This window comes from Cricetulus griseus, chromosome 4 (genome assembly GCF_003668045.3).
Source record: "Cricetulus griseus strain 17A/GY chromosome 4, alternate assembly CriGri-PICRH-1.0, whole genome shotgun sequence".
NCBI lineage: Eukaryota > Metazoa > Chordata > Mammalia > Rodentia > Cricetidae > Cricetulus > Cricetulus griseus.
In genome coordinates, this window is record NC_048597.1 from 166,883,146 (window position 1) to 166,902,208 (window position 19,063).

General features: G+C 39.4%; 1 protein-coding gene across 4 annotated transcripts in view; it reads right to left on the reverse strand.

The window, feature by feature from the left end:
* Window positions 1–18,861, reverse strand: part of Nrg4 (neuregulin 4) — a 68,926-nt gene extending 50,065 nt beyond the window's left edge. The window contains exons 1-4 of one of the 4 annotated variants that reach the window (XM_027415041.2): window positions 18,611–18,861; window positions 18,356–18,462; window positions 17,694–17,760; window positions 15,909–16,002 (exon numbers count right to left, since the gene is read on the reverse strand). In XM_027415041.2, the coding sequence (XP_027270842.1) occupies window positions 15,909–16,002; window positions 17,694–17,703 (104 nt within the window). In that variant the 5' untranslated portion in view covers window positions 17,704–17,760; window positions 18,356–18,462; window positions 18,611–18,861. The remainder of the gene's footprint in view (window positions 1–15,908; window positions 16,003–17,693; window positions 17,761–18,355; window positions 18,463–18,610) is intronic. The other 3 variants (XM_027415043.2, XM_027415040.2, XM_027415042.2) reach the window with 3 other exon arrangements.
* Between the last annotated feature and the right edge of the window lie 202 nt (window positions 18,862–19,063).

Here is a 19,063-nt window from a genome sequence, read left to right on the forward strand (position 1 = left end):
TCTGTATAAACTGCATTGCTTGCATAGTGAGACATCCTCCCATTTAGAGAAAGTTTTACACAAGGAAAACCACATGCCAGTCAAGTGCTGTGCAAGCAGGCCTTTTCAAGGGCAACTGTCTCAAGCCTATTACATTAGCTCTATTCTGTACATGTTGACTAATAAACAGGGCAACCTCCTCTGTTTCAAGACAATTGTGAGTCAGAGCGACGTCAAGTTAGAATTGTCCTCTATCATACCGGTAAAGTCCAAATTAAGAAATATTTCTGCTGAGGGCTGGGGTGGGGTAGTGTGAACCTTTAATCCCAGTACTTGGGAGGCAGAAGCAGGTGGATCTCGGTGAGTTCAAGGCCAGCCTGGTCTACAAAGCAAGTGCTAGGACAGCCAGAGCTGTTACACAGAGAAATTCTGTCTTGAAAAACCAAACCAAACAAATAAAATACAAGCCTTTCTTTTATGCTGCCCAGGTGGAGATAATGAGGGAAAGTAGGATGTTAGCCTACTCCAACATCCACTTCCTCTGTGAACTGCTGGACGTGTGAAGGGACCACTGGACCTGCAAATCCAAAGCTACAGGATCTCCATGACATAAGGATATCCAAGAGGAGTTCCACAGAGGGCCCAATAGCGGTAGCATAGCAGAAGCCAGAGGCCTGGAACCAGACCAATGACTCATTGCAATGAACACTTGCAAGTAAAGATGTACTCACTTATAGAGGGTTAAAAAGAAAAAGAAAATTTTCTGCTCGGTAATGGAGGTGCTCCCATATGTAGTTGGTAGGAACTGAGACGCCATATCGAGCAACTCCACAATGTCTACCAGAATTACAAATGTGTATCTACCCCTGAGCCCAGCCAGCTTCCTGAAATGTTCTTGCATCTGTGAAAAGAAGGGTTATCCATTGTGGCATTGTTTGCACAAAACAACCTGAGCCAACGTTGTTCATGTTCGTGCTGATGCTGCTTTAAAGAAACCGATTGCACAGCCAGTCCTTTAAAATTACTGCATACCTTGGGCCTACTAGATGAGTTTCAGGGGAAAAGAGCTTGCCACCAAGTCTGAGAACCTGAGTTTGATCCCCGGAACCCATGTAGTGGAAGAAAACTGACTTCCATAAGCTGTCTTCCTCCACAGGTGCACTGAGGACTGCATGTCCCCACCTCCCATACACATATAAAATAAATAAGTGTTTAAAAAAATCACAAACACATAACCAAATACAGTATGTAATACTTCATAATAACAAATACCTACCGATGGTTTAGGTATTTACTATACTATACATTGCAGCATATCGACAGTGAGCTGTGAAGTTTCCTATTAAGAAAAGAGCTGTGTTACTCTAGCAGTGGGATTACGCACTTGTGTTTACCACATCACTTGACTGCATAAAGAAGCTATGCTGGGAGGCCTGTCTTGCACCACCTACATTTGCGTAAGGACATTATCATGTTGGCACAATGACAGAATCGAGTAACACATTTATCAGAACATGTCCCAGCATTAACTTAGGGCCGTGATATGCATCAATTCATGCTAGAGAAGAAATAGGCTTCTAAAATTGCTCACATGGGAATAGAAAATAGACACATGAAAGGAAGGGGGGAAACGCATACCTGTCACGATTGCTTCAAATTTTTTTAGCCCCGTGACTTTATCTTCAGTTTAAAAAAATATCAACAGCTTCTGGAACCCACACTAACGTAATGGCAGGAAATGGTTGTTAAAAAATAATCCTAATAAGAGAAAGCTGTGTCCTGAGCCCTCTGCTCATTCCTGCCAGATACTGGTAGATCTCTGGACAAGCAAAACCATCCATTCTCCATGTTGTGTATGTAGCAGTGGACATTAACCCTCAGTAAGGTACACACTGCAAGATCCAAGGAACCAACCAGCGATACCACTTCTAATCTGAACAAACAAATCTTCAGGCTTCTGTGTTAACTTCTGGGAGAGATGATAATTGGATAGAGACAGTGGGACAGATGTGAACCCACAGAGCCTGTGGGAGAGACTAGAAACGTGACATTATCCCAGACAGTACTACGTAAAATCATGGAAAAAATTATTAGAAGAACACCATTTGTTTTGACTCAGATCAACACCGGAAAGCTTGCTCCTTCAGAGAGAAGCAGGTCCCCCTCTGACCTCAGTTTACTGTTGCCAAGGAGCTGCCTTTAACAGTCTGGGAGCATGACGATGACTATTCATAGATTATCTGCAACATCTCCGAACGCCAGCCAGGGAGATGGTGCAGTGAGGAAAGGTGCTTGCCACCAAGTCTGATGACCTAGTTTGATCCGGGGAACCTACATGATGGAAGGAGAGAACTGACTCCTACACTTTATCCTCTGATTTCCGTATGTGCTATGGTTTATGTACAGGGTCATACACATACATACATAAATTTAAATATAAGGGAGGTCTTTAGAATACAAAATATTTTAATTCTGCTAACTTTTGGACCATTGCTTCCTCACATATACATATATTTATATAATATAGGATATATATGTCTGTGATATGATATATACATTGTTGTATAATATGTGTAATGTATAACATTATGTGTAATGTGTAATATGGGTAATGTATAACACACACACACACACATCTGTACAACATTTTAGTGATTACAGACTGGAGTGGGAGGGATCAGCGCACTGTGGGTGGTGCTGCCCTTGAGCAGGGTAGTCCTGGGTTGTACAAAAAGCTGACCAAACAAGCCATGTCAGTAAGCACTGTTCCTCCATAGCCTTTGCTTCAGTTCCTGCCTCCAGGATCCTGCCCTGACTTCCCTTCAAGACTGCAGCCTGAGAGGTGAAATAAACCCTTTCCTTCCTAAGATGCTTTTAGTCATGGCATCTAGCAAAGCATCAGGAACCTAAACAGAGAGCAAATCTAGTCCAATCATGCTATCAGGCAAAAGACAGACTCAGTACCTACAGGATATCCACAGAAACATCTCTGTTCTTTCATTATGTATGTTGGCAGTTTTGCTCATTCTTTCTTTGGTTCTGAAGCAAGAGTATCGTGGTGAGTTTGAGCCCAACCTGGGCTACATAGTAAGTTTCAGGCCAGTCTGGGATACAATAATTATTCTTGACTCAAAAAAAATTTTATAGTAAGAGAACATATTCCATGGCAAGGGTCAGAAAACATGTTTTCTGTAAAAAGAAAGTGGCTATTTTAGGCATTGTGGTTCATAGTGTCTGTAGAAGACCTCAAGGTTATTGAAAAGCAAGTAGAGATGATACATAAATGAGCATGTCTGTGTTTATAAAAGTATTTGTAAACATTGAGATTTGAATTTCAAATAAATCTCCTTTGTCAGAAAATATTAAAGATACTTTCAAATGGAAAACAATTATTAACTAATGTTCTATAAAAATGGGTGTTGGAAGCCGGGCTTTGGTGGCGCTTGACTTTAATCCCAGCACTCGGGAGGCAGAGGCAGGTGGATCTCTATGAGTTTGAGGCCAGCCTGGTCTCCAGAGCTAGTGCCAGGATAGGCTCCAAAGCTACACAGAGAAACCCTGTCTCGAAAAACAAAAATGGTGATGGAAGAGTTTTGGTCCAAGGGCTTGCTGATCTTTGTTCTGTAAAAATTTCAATCACAAATCTACTAAGAGATGTCTTAGTTCAGTGTAAGTTATATCTTGGCAGTTGTTACCATGAACATTTAACAGAATGTAAATTATAAGTTCTGTCAGTAGCAATTTGATTTAGTGAGGTGGTTGGTAGCAGTTCTTAAGATATTCTGACTATCAGCGCAACTAAGAGATGGGCATTGAAATCTCTAATTAGTGGATTTATCTGTTTGCCTCGATGATTTTTCAAATATTTCACGCATTTTCAAATTCTGTTGCTAGTTTCATACATGTTTATGGTTATTACACCTTCCTATTTAGCAGCTCTTTTCATTATAAAATAGTCTTCTTTGTTAAAAAGTCTCTGAGAGCCAGAAGCAGTAGACATCTGAAGCAAGACAGGTTCCAAGCAGATGAAACACACCATCGCACACATGAACTCACGGTGGCTGTGACTGCTGGCACCAGACCTGCATAAGGTCAAGCCAGGCAAACTCCCAGCACAGACTGGGGAGGGGCTCGGGTGGCTCCACCCCTAGCTGATTTTAGTTGGTGTTTACTGGGGGAGAGAGTGTCTGATTTCTTCAGGGGTATAATCCCCGAGAGGCTACTGTGCCCCAGAAGGCCCTACACCGTCACACATGCAGGCAGCACTAAGCGGACCCCGTGGGTTTTAAATAAAGAGCAGAGCAACATGAAGTTGGGAGGGAAAAGAGGTGGGGGGTTAGGAGAAAAACTAAGGGGAAGGGAAGAAGGGGGTGCATTAGATGAAAACATTATATTCATATATAAAATCTCAAACAATAAATGGTATTTTCTACTTCAAAAAAGATACTCCTCTCAGCTCAGGTGGGGAGGAGGCTTGTGTCATCTGATGCCACTATCATGATTCCAGCCAATGCCTACTATTTCTGTTACTGTGTCTTACTGAAGTTTTTATCCCTCTCATTTCTCTACTCCCTCCCCCACAGCCCTTCTTCCTTGTGCATGCATGTGTGTGTGACTCTCTGTCCTTATTTCTTCTAGAAGGCATGTTTAGTCCATTTACAGTTAACAAGGTTGATAGGTTGATACTGGTCTACCCTGGACTATTTCTCTTTGTACCTTCAGCTGCTCTTATGTAGTTTTCTTTTCCTCTTCTTGGTTTAGTTTTTAGAATTTCATAACGTATCTGTGAACCTTTCAGCTAACTCTGTGTTATGCTCCTGAGGTTGCAATATTCATTCTTTTTTTAAAAAAAAACTTTTGTTATAATTTATTTATTTTTATTTTGTGTGCGTTGATATTTGCCTGCATGTTTGTCTGTGTGAGGGTGTTAGATCCTGGAGCTAAAGACAGTTGTGAGCTGCCATGTGGTTGCTGAGAACTGAACCTAGGTCCTCCAGGAAGAGCAGTCTGTGTCCTTAACTGTTGAGCCATCTCTCCAGCCCCTGCAATATTCATTCTTAACTTGTTATACCATCTTCCCACCCTACTATGGCACTGACACCTGCTCCTCCACTTTACGGTCATGGGTCGTGCCTCTGCATGATATGCTCTACAATACATTTTTGGTTTAAATAGTCATGTGTATCTTACCTTTGTTGAAACTTAAGAGAAAGTCTGATAGTGTATATTATATTAGTCAGGGTTCTCTAGAGTCACAGAACTTAAGGAACGAATCTCTCTCTCAACCTCTCTGTCTCTGTCTCTGTCTCTCTCTCTCTCTATATATATATATATGTGTGTGTGTGTGTGTGTGTGTGTGTGTGTGTGTGTGTGTGTGTGTACATATATAGAGAATATATATATATACAGAGTGTGTATATATAATATATATTATATATGAATTTATTGGAATGACTTAGAGGCTATAGTTCAACAATGGCTAGTTATGATTGCAAAGTCCAAGAATCTGGTAGCTGTTCAGTGCCATGAGGCTGGGTGTCTCAGCTGGTCTGCTGGGATCCCAAAGAAGGAATGGATGGGCTGATGAGGCAAGGGCAAGCAGGCAAAGAACAAACCCTCTGTCTTCCATTGTCCTTATATAAGCTTCCAGCAGAAGCTGTGGCCCAGATTACAGGTGTGCCTTCCAGTCTCAAGATTCGGATCAAAGGTTGTCTTTTGGTCTCAAAATCTGGATCACAAGTGTGCCCTCCATCTCTGGATTATAGTTCATTCCAGTCATAGTCAAGCTGACAGCCAAGAATAACCATCACATGCATGGACATTTTCACTCGCTAAGTGCTCTTCATGCCCTTCTGTAGATTCAGGCATTGTTTTCCCTCAATCTGGAGAGTTTTACATCTCTTCTAATGCGGGTTTACTGGCAACGAATGATCTTCAGTTTCACATATCCAAAAATACCTTTCTGTTGCCTTCATTTTAACAGCTTTATTGAGACATAATTCCTATATAATTCACCCATGCAACATATATGGCTCAATGATTTTAGTACATTCATAGGGTTATTACCCCACAATCTAATTTTAGGATGTTTTAATCCTGTCCAAAAGTAACACCAATCCATGCACAATTAATCCCCTCACTGCTAATCTAATTTCTGCTCTATAAAGTTGTCTCTGCAAGATGTCTGCCATCAAAGTTCCAGACATGAAGACTGCCTACACGGTTCTACCCAGAGTTATCAGGGTTTGTCCATGGGCAAAAGCCCATTGAAAGTGGGAAAACTTACACAGTATCAGTTCCCTTTTCAAATGCCTCTTCTGCCTACTCCAGTCTGTTTCTGGTGCCTTTCCCACAACACTGTTAGATTTGCAGAGTCCACCATTTTCATCTGAAGGTAGGAAAGATGCTATTGTTTCTTAGAGGACAGGTTTAAACCAGAACTTGTTCTGGAAATGCTCAAGCATGAAAGAACCCATGGGATGTAAAATTAAGGTACTTCTCTTAGGATGAAGTAGAGTGGTTTGTTAGCCTTACAAATAGTATTCCTGAAAGGCCAGACTTAGAAGAAAAATTCGAGAAAGAAAATAAGTCAGACAATAATACATGTCTTATACTTTGACCATATTTAGGTTAACTGTTGAGTATAAGCAAGAAACTGATATGGTGTACAATATTTAGAATGGAAGGAAATAAGATTATTTAATTCAAAGTTAATGAACCAGAGCTGAACAAAGCAAAGTTCCCTTAAATAATGGGGACTGGTTTAACATACATCAACATATATAAAGAGCTGTCTGCCTAGAGAAAGTGTTGGTTGTAAAGAAACCCAGGTATAGGAAGGGCACAGAGGAAATGTCAGTAATTTGCATTTAAGCACTATCCAAGTTCTGGCCAGAAGACACAATGCAGTTACAGGCCAATATGAGATTTTTTTCCTCTCATGGAAGTAAACAAAATTAGGGAAGTTACACATTCAAATTAGATCACTTTGTTGGCTTTTTAAAAAATCAATAATGTTCTAAACTAAACAATGTTCTGATTACAAATTTGGCTTCTTATCTATGTTAGTCCATAGGGAGAGAAAATACCTAGCTCTCATTAACTCAAGCCTGCTAGTTATATCCATTATAAACCAATAAGTAAGCACACTCATTTTAGACACGAGTTTCTGTAAGCCTAGTCAGTGTATGTGTGATCAGGATGAGATCCACTTACAGTGTCGAAATACGAGCTGTCACACCATCATGGCCACAGAGTCCTTCACAGCACTCTGCAATGCTATTAGTTCCCTAGACAAACTAACCCTGACTGCACTGAGGAGTGAGGCCCATTTTTCATATTGTTAACAAATGAGCTTTTGTTGTTGTTGTTGTTGTTGTTGTTTGCTTTTGAGACAGGGTCTCACTATGTAGCCCTTGCTGTTCTGGAACTCACTACCAGGCTGGCCTCAAACTCACAGAAATCCACTTGCCCTTGCCTCCCATGTGCTGGGATTAAAGGCACATACCACTATACACAACTAAGCTTTGTTTTTGTTTTGTTTTTAACATAACATGTGTGCTTAAACACAGAAGACAAAAAAGAATAAAGATATAAGGCTGGGGAAGGAGTGCACCGAGAAGTTGGGGAAATTGAGTTAATTAGTCCATTTAGAGAAGTAGCTGATAGTCTTGCATATAAATCTCCCTAGATGCAGGAAAAAAAAAGAAATTCATTCACAAAACTAGAAAATGTGCCAAATCACTTCCCAACAAATTATTGTTCAAGTGACTAGTTGTTTACTTAGATCATTTATCTACATAATGACAGCACTGGATCTCAGTATATTTGTTATTATTTTATCTACTTTTAGTCTGGTGGGAATCAAATAAAATGGTTATATCAGAATGAGAAAGTAAACAGTCTAACTCAAAACTCAAAAAAAAAAATTCCAATGAAATGTTTGTGGGAACTACATAATGAGGCTCCATAAATACCAGGATTGCACACTTCCATCTGATCCAGTATTGCTGCTATATTTGGAGTTTCATTTCACACATATTGGTTGAGATAATTTGTAAAAAGGATGAGGTAGGTGTAAAACAAAGGACACTACCTATCAGTAGTCTTAAGGTGAAATAAGAGTGAAGAGCCGTTTGGTAACATCCTTGTACAAAATCACAAATAAATTTTATGAGTTAAATTTATCCACTTGTATCCCTAGTGGAAAGCAAGATGATTGAAAATTTTTGGTACCCACTCAACTTCATGGAAAATTTAAAAACACACACCATCACAAGATATTTGTGGTGGTTATTGTCAACTTGACTAGATTTATAATCGCCGTGGAAACATACCCCCAAGGTATATCTATGAGGGTTTGACTAAAGAGGAAAGCCCTACCTTGACTGTGGGCTGCGGTCACAGACTGAATAGAAAGGAGAAATTGAACATCAGCAATAATTTCTGTTCCCCAAAGGAGTATGGTATGTGATCAGCTGCCTCAAGCTCCTACAAACTAGAAGCCAAGATAAGCCCTTCCTCCCTGTCATAGTTAGCTCCACCCATCAACTTAGTACAACCCAGAGTCACTTGGGAAGAGGGAAGCTAATCTGAGAAAATACCTCCATCAAATTAGTTTGTGTGAATGCCATGGGAGGCACCTCCTCAGTGGCTAATTGATGTGGGAGGGCCCAGCCCATCATGAGTGGTGCAGTCCCTAGGCAGGTAGGGCTGGATTGTACAAGAAAGGTATCTGAGCAGGTCGTAGGAAGTGAATTACTAAGCAGTGTCCTCCAGGGTCTGTTTCAGTTTCTGGCTTCATCTTCCTGGCCTAGTTTCCCTGTATGATGGACCATGATGTACCAGTATGTATCAGATAAACCCTTTCCTCCGTACATTGCTTTTGGTTATGTGTTCATCACAGAAGCGTCAAACCAGTGCACTCCCTTAAGTTGCTACTTGTTGCCTTGAAGGAAACGCAAGCACTAGTGGTTAATGCAGCAAGTGTTTTCCCATTCACCGTACAGTCTAATGCTCAATGCCGACCTGGCTGTCTTCTCAACCTGGTTCCTGGAAAATATGGCTCTGGGGTCATGGGAAGGACTAGCAAGGACTGGAGTGTTTCAGGAGATGGCTTTAAGTGCCAGACTTGCCAGTGGCTGGCATCCCTTTTGTTCATCATCACTGTAAGGATCTGTTACATGGGCCCAACCTAACTGCAAACAAGACTCAGAATGAAGAGGAGCAGACAAATCTATACTGGACATGAAGAGCCTCTGCTGCAGTGCATAGAACAGAAAATGGTAAATTCTCCCTGTAGAGCATCTTTTGTGTATATATCCCATATATCCTTCATGAAGGATAGAAAGCTTGGATGAACTTCAGAGCACACTGTTAATTTTGCCCCTATATGATGAGAACTCAACAACTATCAGAAACTTTATAAGCAATAAAAGGCCTCAACAAAGGCAGTCTTACTCAATAACTAGTCTACACCTGTTCTATATGGAATGAAAAAAAACAAAAACATGTTTTTTATGGAACTTATATCCTACCTGAGGGAGCTAGGAAGTAAAGAATAAATCAACGTTATGAAGTATATCAGTAGAGGGCGAGGGGTCTGGCGAAAGGAAGAGTAGGAGTAGGGTATCAGCTTCCACAGAGAAGGTGATAAAAAATATGATGTAAGGGGGTTGTCCCTGAAGAAATCATAGAGAAAGCACTTGGCACAGAAGGAAGAGATAGGTGGGTGGCATCTGAACTCAGAGCCCTCCCAGCACAGGGAACAGCAGGGAGGCTGCTGTGGCTCAAGAGATGGAAGGAGTCAAGAGCAAGACCAGAGGCCAGAGGCAGCAGGAGGCTGTGTCCCGGGGGTTTTACAGGCCACTGGCTTTTATCTGAGTGAGAAAGACCCAGAAGGGTCCTAAACATAGAAATAATTTACTTCTTAAATTCATAGAGAAAACTGACTTTAATAGTAAAATATAAACTGTACAGAATAAACTCCCTTCACAAATGTTCAAAACATTTGTATCATGCTGAGGACTTTCCTGAAGTGCATGAGAGAGTCTTAGAACAAATAGAAATACATGTCTCAATTTTGGATAAGAAGCTTCAGCATTATAAACAAATAAATGCTCCTCAAGTAAGATTAATGCAATTAAAATGAAACCCAAGAAACATGTTCTTTTTCTTATGAATGGATAAATGAATTCTCAAGTTTGTATGGAAAAATAATAAAAAAAAAGGCAAGGACATCTATGGGCAGTGGACAAAGACCAGACTCATTGTATATTGAACTCACTATAAAGCTTCAGCAGCAGCTAAGGGAGATGGTTATTGGCACAGAAATGGAGAGTAGATCAGGCCCTGTCCTTGTGGGGCCAGCATGCTCATGGGAACTGTGACAGCCAGAGCAATAATGCTGGGGGGACAGAGTTGCTTATGCTTCCAATCCATTGCTTCAAAATGCATGCTCAAACTTACTCCCCACTGTGTGCTATTAAAAAGGGCTTTTGTGCGTCATACCCAGAGTAAGCTAGTGTAGGCCGCCGTGAGGGCACCAAGAGCCAGTTCTTTGACCTTGGACCTACTAACCTCTAGAGCTGAGAGGAATACATATCTGTTGTTTATCCAGTCTCAGACATCTCTTGTGCACAGCGCAAACACACTAAGCAAACATTTTAAAGAATATAAATTTAGATCCATATCCACATAATATACAAAATCCAAATATTTAAAGAGGAAAAAGTTGCCTAAAGCAAACATGGGCAAATTTCTTATATCTGTAGACCAAGAAGGATGTTCCTTAGTATGACTGAAACTCTAAGGGCTTGAAGAAATAACAGAATTTGACTTCAATAAAACAAAATGACCGCATGGAAAAATATATAGGTTAAGTTAAAAGGAAAGAATAAGCTGTGATTTTATATGACTGATATCATAGTAAAAAAAAAATCCAAACTTATAATGAAAGTTCTAAGGGGAAGGGAATAAAAACTCTAATTATTAAAATAAACAAATACAGTATAAAATATTTTAATTATAAACAACGACTCAACTTAGAATTAGGAGAATATAATTTAAAAGGATTCTGAGATGATATGTATTATTTTTCAGTCTGGTAAAATTCCAGAAGTTTGTCCTTTCTTTTTCCAGGGTACACGTGGAGAAACAGGTACCCCAAAACCGTATTAGTGGGAGTTCAACTAACTCTCATATCAAGAGCCCTATGGAGAGTAAGTCAGTGACAATTAAAATCACAGATGTGTTTTATCTCCCGCAGACTTCCAGAAATGTATTTGATATGATGGCTGGATATAAGCTATTGTTTAATAGGTGCTGAGCTTGAGTTTCACAAAGTAAGCATAGAGATGGCCAATAGAGGTGACTGCACAGTATGCTTACTACACTGATGTGGACATTTAAAAGTGGTTAAAATAATAAATTTTTTGTCATGATATTTTGGTACAATAAAAACTTGGAAAAATCATTAACATATATACCTGGATACCTAGGTATCTAATATTAATGAGGTGTCAATAAGGATTACACATTAGAAAATCTCAATAAAGGGAAGTTGGAGCTAGGACTAACTGAAAACAGAAGTTCAGCTTTCCAGTCATGGGATGCACATCCATGGAACCTTTAGGAAAAGGGCACAGATGCACTAGGGAGGCAGAAGCAGGTGGATCTCTGTGAATTCAAGGCCAGCCTGGTCTACATAGTAAGGCCATGTCTAAAATAAATACATAAATAAAATAGCTGTATGAGTGCTCAAGGTGACCTGATCAAAACTGAGTGTCTCTTTATACACCACCACCAACACCACCACAAAACAATCCATCTTAGACCCTTAGGGACTCTTAAGATACATTGATCAGCTAAAATGTTCTTGAAAAAGAAAACTGGAGAACTCTATGAAAGTACAATATTGAAATATTGTGATGGGGCTGGCAGGATTGCTCAGTGGGTAAGTCTGGTTTACACCAAGCAAAGTAGCCCGAGTTTGATTCCTGGATGCCACAGAGTAGAGAGTGCCAAGTCCTGTCAAGTTGTCTTCTGACCTCCAAACATGTCATAGCATACACACCTCCCCCCATATAAGTATTTGTTAAAAATTAAATTGTGATAAAAATGTACATGCAGACTATGGATCAATCAGAGCAGAATGACAGAGCCCAGAAGTAACCCCTCACATAAGGTCAAGTCAGCAAGGCCATGTGATGAGGAAAGACAGCCTTTCACCACACAAGGCTAGAAAAATTGCACAGGCACATAAAACCAACCAACCAACCAACCAAACATAACTCATACCAAACACAAAATTAATGTAAAATAGAACAAAGTCCTTAACAGAAGACGTAAACGCCTTAGAAGAAAGCAAGGGGAAAGCTTGGTGGGAGGGGTGAAGGGTGGGTCTAACAATGAATCCTTAGATATGACAATCAAAGAAAAACTACTTAACCGTGACTTAATAAAAAACTTTTATAAAATTTTTCACATGTCAGCCCTCATGCTAGTGTGACGGGGCAAAGGAAGGAGCCCGTCCGTCTGCTTTATACAGGATGCAGAAGGCTTCCCAGATAATAGGCAAAGCCATGTACCTCACGGACAGAGGACAACACCTCTGGCACAGGAAGCAACATGGCTCAGCACACCTGTTATCCATCCTAGCGCACGTAGTTCAAGTTCAAGGCCCTAGAACTAAAGGCACATGCCTGGAATCCCCGCCAGCCTGGGTTACCTAAGAGTTTCAGGGCAGCCTCAGTTACGTAAGAGTTCCAGGGCAGCCTGGGCCAGTGTGAGATCTTGCTACAAAACAAAATGAAACAACACACACTGAAAAGATCAGAAGGAATCTTTAAAACACAGTAGGAATCATAAGGGAAGATGGTTTAAACTGATTTAAAAATTTAGTAACGAAACCAGAGAAACAAAATTTGTTTAACTCTTATTAAAATAAAAAAACATTTTAGACATAAGAACATTTAGGATCTTTTTAAAGCTTACTTTGTATATTTACAGACACACCTAATAAAAAGTTGAAGGGAAAATTCTTAGTCAAATACTCAACAACTGGCTTAGCCACTCTAATGTCAATGAGATTTGCAAAGATAGAAAGCTTTATTGGGGACAAAGAAGGCCACTATCATATAATGGTAAGAGGGAGATTTTACCAGAAAATAACCCATTATCTATTTACAAGGGCTGAATAGTATTACTTCAAGATATTTGAAGCAAAAATTATCAGAAACCACACTGAAGATTCAAAATGACGAAGGAACTTTTGGCACAGCTCTGCAGCTATTGACAAACGAAACATAAAAACAGAGGAAGGCTATCAGGGAAAAAAGAAGCTCTGGATAATGGACATGGCTGACCCTGCACCCAACACTCGGAATCCACACTCTAGCACAGGCTGACCACTTCAAATTCTGTCCATGAACCAGGCTTCAAAGCCAATTTTAACCATCATCAAAGATTTTTTTCTTTTCTTTCTTTCTTTTTTTCTTTTTTTTTTAAGACAGTCTCATGTTGTCTCCCAGGCTGGCCATGCAGAACTCCTACTGTCTCCTGCACCCTGAGTAGTGAGAATATTTGTGTGAGCACCATGCCCAAGAAACGCTGAAGAATTCATATCAATCCCTCAGTTAAAAATGTTAGCTTAAGATCATTTATTTAAAAGAACTAGATAAGTTATATAAAGAAAACCAGAGTATGTCCTGAGAAAGTTCAATGAAGAAAAAGTACAGACAAAAGGAGAAAATGCCACTTACTGTATGCGAGGAGAGATTATATCAGATTTGTAATGCATATCCAGGCATCGCCATTGTGGTGTTTCTTTTATTTTTTTTCCTAATTCACTTACCTATTTTACTACAGGATACTGATCACTGATTCAAACATAAAATTATTTGTAAAACTTCACCATGGATAAAGGGTCATTTGGTCAATGCAAGACCCGTCTATAGGTGGCGGTATGGAGCGGGGGCTATTTATATTCCAGTCAGAGTGCTGAGCATATAAATGACCCCAAACATAAAGTAACAACTTTCACATGTTTCTGTCGGAGTCCACAGGGAGAAGAAGAAGTTAGCTTGGATTTGTGACAGGCTGAAGGATTAGGGGGAAAGTAGCTTTAAAATATGAGTGGGTTTTGAAGGTGGCTACATAACAAGAGACAGAATAGTTGAAAATTCAAGGTAAGCAACAGAATCAAAGTGCGTCTAACACAAACAGTGCTTCTAGATCAAGCACTGACCAAGCATGAAGTGAGGGGTCACAAAGGTAGGTTTGGTACCAAATTGTAAAAGGCTAAGCAAACAATAAGGTTTTACTTCATAGGCAGTCGATGTGCAGGGTAAGGGTCTGTCCCAGTTTTCCTGATTTATCTGGCACAGTGATGTGAATGGGGCTCCAGGAGTAAAGTTTGCAGACTGTTTCTGTTGGACAAGCCTGGGGTCAGGAAGGTCTGAGCTAGTAGACCAGTAGTAAAAACAGAAAGGACTAGAGAGAATAAAGGCAAAGAAGAAATCTGAATGGACAACTGGCTGAACCAGCAATACCAGTCAGAAGTGAGTCTGTTTCTTGATGGAAAGATGCTTGGGAACACAGGAAATAGTATGGAAGGGATGGAAAATGAATTTATCACCCTTGGATATTGGTATTGCAGTCTCTTAGTGAGAACTATATTAGAAATGTGGTCCTGAGGTCCGGGGAAAGCAATTATTTTCTTATAAAACAATGCATGATTTAAAATATGTCTGTCATTCAATGCCCCCAAACCTTCAGACACCCTGTCCTTTGACTTTCAGTCTTCCTTGTCCTTCCACCATCTCATGCAGCTCTGATTCCTCATCCTCCAGGATGTTGAACAACTCTTGGTTTACATGGTTCATTCACTGCCAGACAGGACCGACCCCCTTAACCTCTTACAGTGATACAACATGCTGGCCAGCCTTCAAAGCCTTCATTCTCTACCTGTCACAAACTCAGAGCATGGTGTTGACTACTTATTAATTGCTGTTCAAAATTGGAAATCAGGAAGAAACTAGATACATTCTTGAATTTAGTATTTTACCAGGGAAAACTGCCTATTTTCATTCATTGAGGTAACTTTTTGGAAATGCACTAAAAATACATTTATCTAAGTAAAAAAGCTGCAGGCAACCAAGCTTCCTTCCCATTTTAACGAATCTCCAAATCCTGGTATTCTTAATACTGCCTTTTGTTGTTTTGACATAGGGTCTCACTGTGGTAGACCAGGCTTGCCTCAAACTCACGGAGATCCACCTGCCTCCACCTCCTTAGTGCTGTGCTCCTTCGTGTCTGGCATTAATGTTGTCTTTTAACTTATTTAGTGCAGACAGCTCAATGGTTCAAATGTTCTGACCACGATGTGATTAAGTTATACATTAAGGGATTATAACAAAGATATATATAGATAAAAATGTCATAATGAAAAACTTTAAAATCAGAACTGAACAATTGGAATTTGGAGGATGAACTATGGCATCTTTCAAATCTCTTAAAGCAGTAGTTACTATCTATTAGAAGAGAAGGTTAAAGACCAGTTAGTTATTTCATTATTTATGTATTCTAAATTTAAAGCAAAATGTTTTGTTTGGGCTTTTCATACTAGTGACCTCTCGTGATGTTTTGCTAGCAATGTTGAACAGACCTCGTTCCCTATACTGCTACAATTCAGAAGGCTGTCTCCGGCATGTTCTTTGTAATCTGTCTGGGCAGATAATGACTGAGCCAGTTTTGAAAATGAACACCACACTGAGACTTTTCTTTGTTTTCTTCCAGAATGTAATTGTCCTATATAAAGAGAACAGAGCATGCCCACTCCCCTCCATCTTACACTTTTTGTCTTTTAAATCACTTCTCAAGCCAAACGATGAGAACTGCAATCACCCTCTCCCCCAGTCCATTTCACTCACCTACAGAATGGGCTGGGAATAGTAGGTATCACATAACAAATCCCCCCATTCAGGCAAAATGACCTGAGACTGGGGCCACAGGGCTCCTCGTGATCTACAATACACATGCATATGAAATAGAGAAAGCCGGTTAACCCTTATGATGCTGCCAGGAATTGGAATGTCTCATCTAAGAATGAATCAGCATTTATGAGAGAATGATTTTTTTTTTCTCAAAGTGAAACAATCTTATTCCGTATTTCATAGGCAAGGCTGTCTATCCCTTTGAAAAAAAAAATCACTCTGTCCTAAGGTATGGCTGCTGACAATAATAAATTTAGAAGCTATATGACAGAAATAAGGAATCTTCACAGTTAGATTATAGCACAGTGATGAGGGCCTGTCCCTCAAGCAATCCAGAGATTCTTGTGGCATAGGCACTTCCTGAACAAAGCTGTATTTAGATTCTGACTCTACTTTTTATGTCTCAAATACATTTTAAAAATTCTGAAATTGTAGTAGAAAAAAATTTAGGTAAGTGAAATAGATTCTGATGTCTAAAAAAACCCTTACATATCAATGTCAAAACCCAAAGAAATATAATCTAACATGGTTTGATTTGCAAGGGTACTTCAGTTATAGCTTAAAGCTGTAAAGACTAAGGTCTTAAGGAAAACCAAAAACTTAACCTGTTGCTTAGATACAGCCAAACGCTCAGAACATCAAGGAAAAGAATCACATTTTCTCTTGCTTTCCTCTTTCCCTACTTTTTCTCCCCCCCTTCACTTTCTCTTTCACCTTTGACCTTTCCACAATCAGTCTTCATCAACCACTATTTATGATGGGAAAATTGAGAACTTCTCTTTAAAGAGACTGTCATATTGCTTTAAGATTGCATGCCAGTGCTAGTTCCTGTTTCTGTCCAAAACATGATCTAGAATCATCTAATATGAAGAAGAAAATGACATTACTTCCATGTGGCATTCAATTTGGAATTTTAAAATATGCCATTAAAAAAATCTCGATAATATAATGACTTCCAAAATACTGATACCTGTTAAGATATAATTGCAAGGAGCTCAAAATCTCCAGGCTGAATTAGAAAAGCTTAAATTTTACTTTTACTTTAGAAATGAGAAAAAGAAAATGTTCAGCTTCACATGGCAACTAGGAAAGCATATAAAAAATAGAAAAATGTAAAGAGGGAAAAAACAGATCTACAAAGACTTTGTGTTTAAAAAGAAGGCAAATTGGCCCAAACTAGTTTTTTTATATTCCCTTTTCTTATACAATGCCATGTTTCTTAATAATCTAACTTATAACATTACATAATATTTTAGGAGTGATTTTGCTAATAAAATGCCAATGATATTCCAACAGAATCAGGAGAGGTGACAAGTTTTAGAATTAAGGATTTGACTTTCCCAACTGGAATCAATGTCTTTGATTTTAACTGCATTACAGACATTCTGTAATACCTGGTGTTTCATCAGTAAAGAAAACTCACCTGACCTGAATTACTATCTCTGAATCTAATCTTATTCAGATTTCATTCACTTAGTATTCGAGAAGTCGATACCAGATAGAAAGCTAGAATCTGTCACTTTGTAAGAAACAAAACAAAAACAAGAAAACATGCAAGTCAAAAGCGAAATAGTTTTATGTTATATAGGTCTTTTAAAACTATAATATTTTTGGAAGGCTTTGCATAGAGGACAATATTGCTTTATATTAATATACATTTGTTGTCTTATTGCTAAATAAAACTCACACATAGACAAAAAGTATGAACTTACAAGAAATTACCTGTTGGCATCTTAGTTTTTAAATAGCTTCATTCTTGGTGAAAAGGATTAGGGTTGAAAGACAGTACCTAAAAGAATTCAAAATTTGTATTTTAGGGGAAATTATCCTGTATTAAGGGCATTATAAAGTGTCAAATGTTCAAACAGCAAAACTCCAAATGTTGAAAAGAAAATGTGCATGACAGAATGTGAGAGCCTTAGTTACACATGTAACACTGGACAGAGGAAACAAAGATCAATAGTAAAAGGTTAGCTTTGGAGAAATGCTTTGGTGTTGCCAAATATGCACGAAGACATGCAGCTGCGTGCTCAGCTGAGTCATCTGAAGGGCCATCTGTGCTTTTCCCTGAAGCCTCTCAGAAAGCCAATGTCCCAGGAGAACCCATAGCCTCCCAGTTTTTCAACTTGCTGAAAACGGTCAAAGATCATTTAAAATGTTTGCACCTCTGTCACAACTTTAAAACTTTTATAAGAGCACTTCCAAGTTTAGTAGAGGTCACACATTCCACCTGTCAATCAATTGACAGATGCCCTTCTTTAAAACAGTGTCTGACATTTGGCAAGGCGGGTGACATGCTGGTGTGTGACATTTGCTATTATAACGAAAACAAAAGCATTAAAAAAAAAAAAAAAGAGCTGAAGAGGCGAAGCATCCGTACTTACGTTGTGATTGCCAGCTTGTGATGTAGTCCACAGACTGCAGTGGAAAGTTTAATCTACTGTTTCATATAAGAACAGGTACAATATTCAAGTTTTTCCTACACCTATTTCTTTTACAGAGAGAGAGAGAGAGAGAGAGAGAGAGAGAGAGAGAGAGAGAGAGAGAGAGAGAGAGAACAATCAAGAACGAACACATAAACACAGTCAAAGTATATCACCAGCTCATTCTGACCACCCCCCCAAATGAACAGGGCTTACCTCAACAAAAATTTATATTCCCATACAAAAAGTAAATTTTGCTAGCTAGACATGCAGCATTTCCCAAGTTTTTGAACACTGAGAGCTTCGGCAGCAGTGACTTGCACTTTACACCATGTCAAAAATCTGATTTATGTGGTTTCAGTGTGGGCGAGGTCAAGGCAGACCAAGGTGTGCACAGAGGTCAGGAGCAAGCAGCCGAGGGAACCACTCCCACATGTTTCCAAACTGCAAACAGGCAGGATTTCTCTCAGAAAAGGAGCTGCACTCAGTGGCACCCCTACCGTGCAGTTCAAGCTCCAGAGTTAGGAAATAAGCCACATTCTCTAGAGTCTTCACTAATCTCTGCATGTCTTGATAACTCACAAGTGCTTTGGAAGCTTGTGGAGAAACAGCATTTTGATATGAAACTAAAGGGCTTAAAAAAGAATTTCCTTATAAACTATGTAGAAA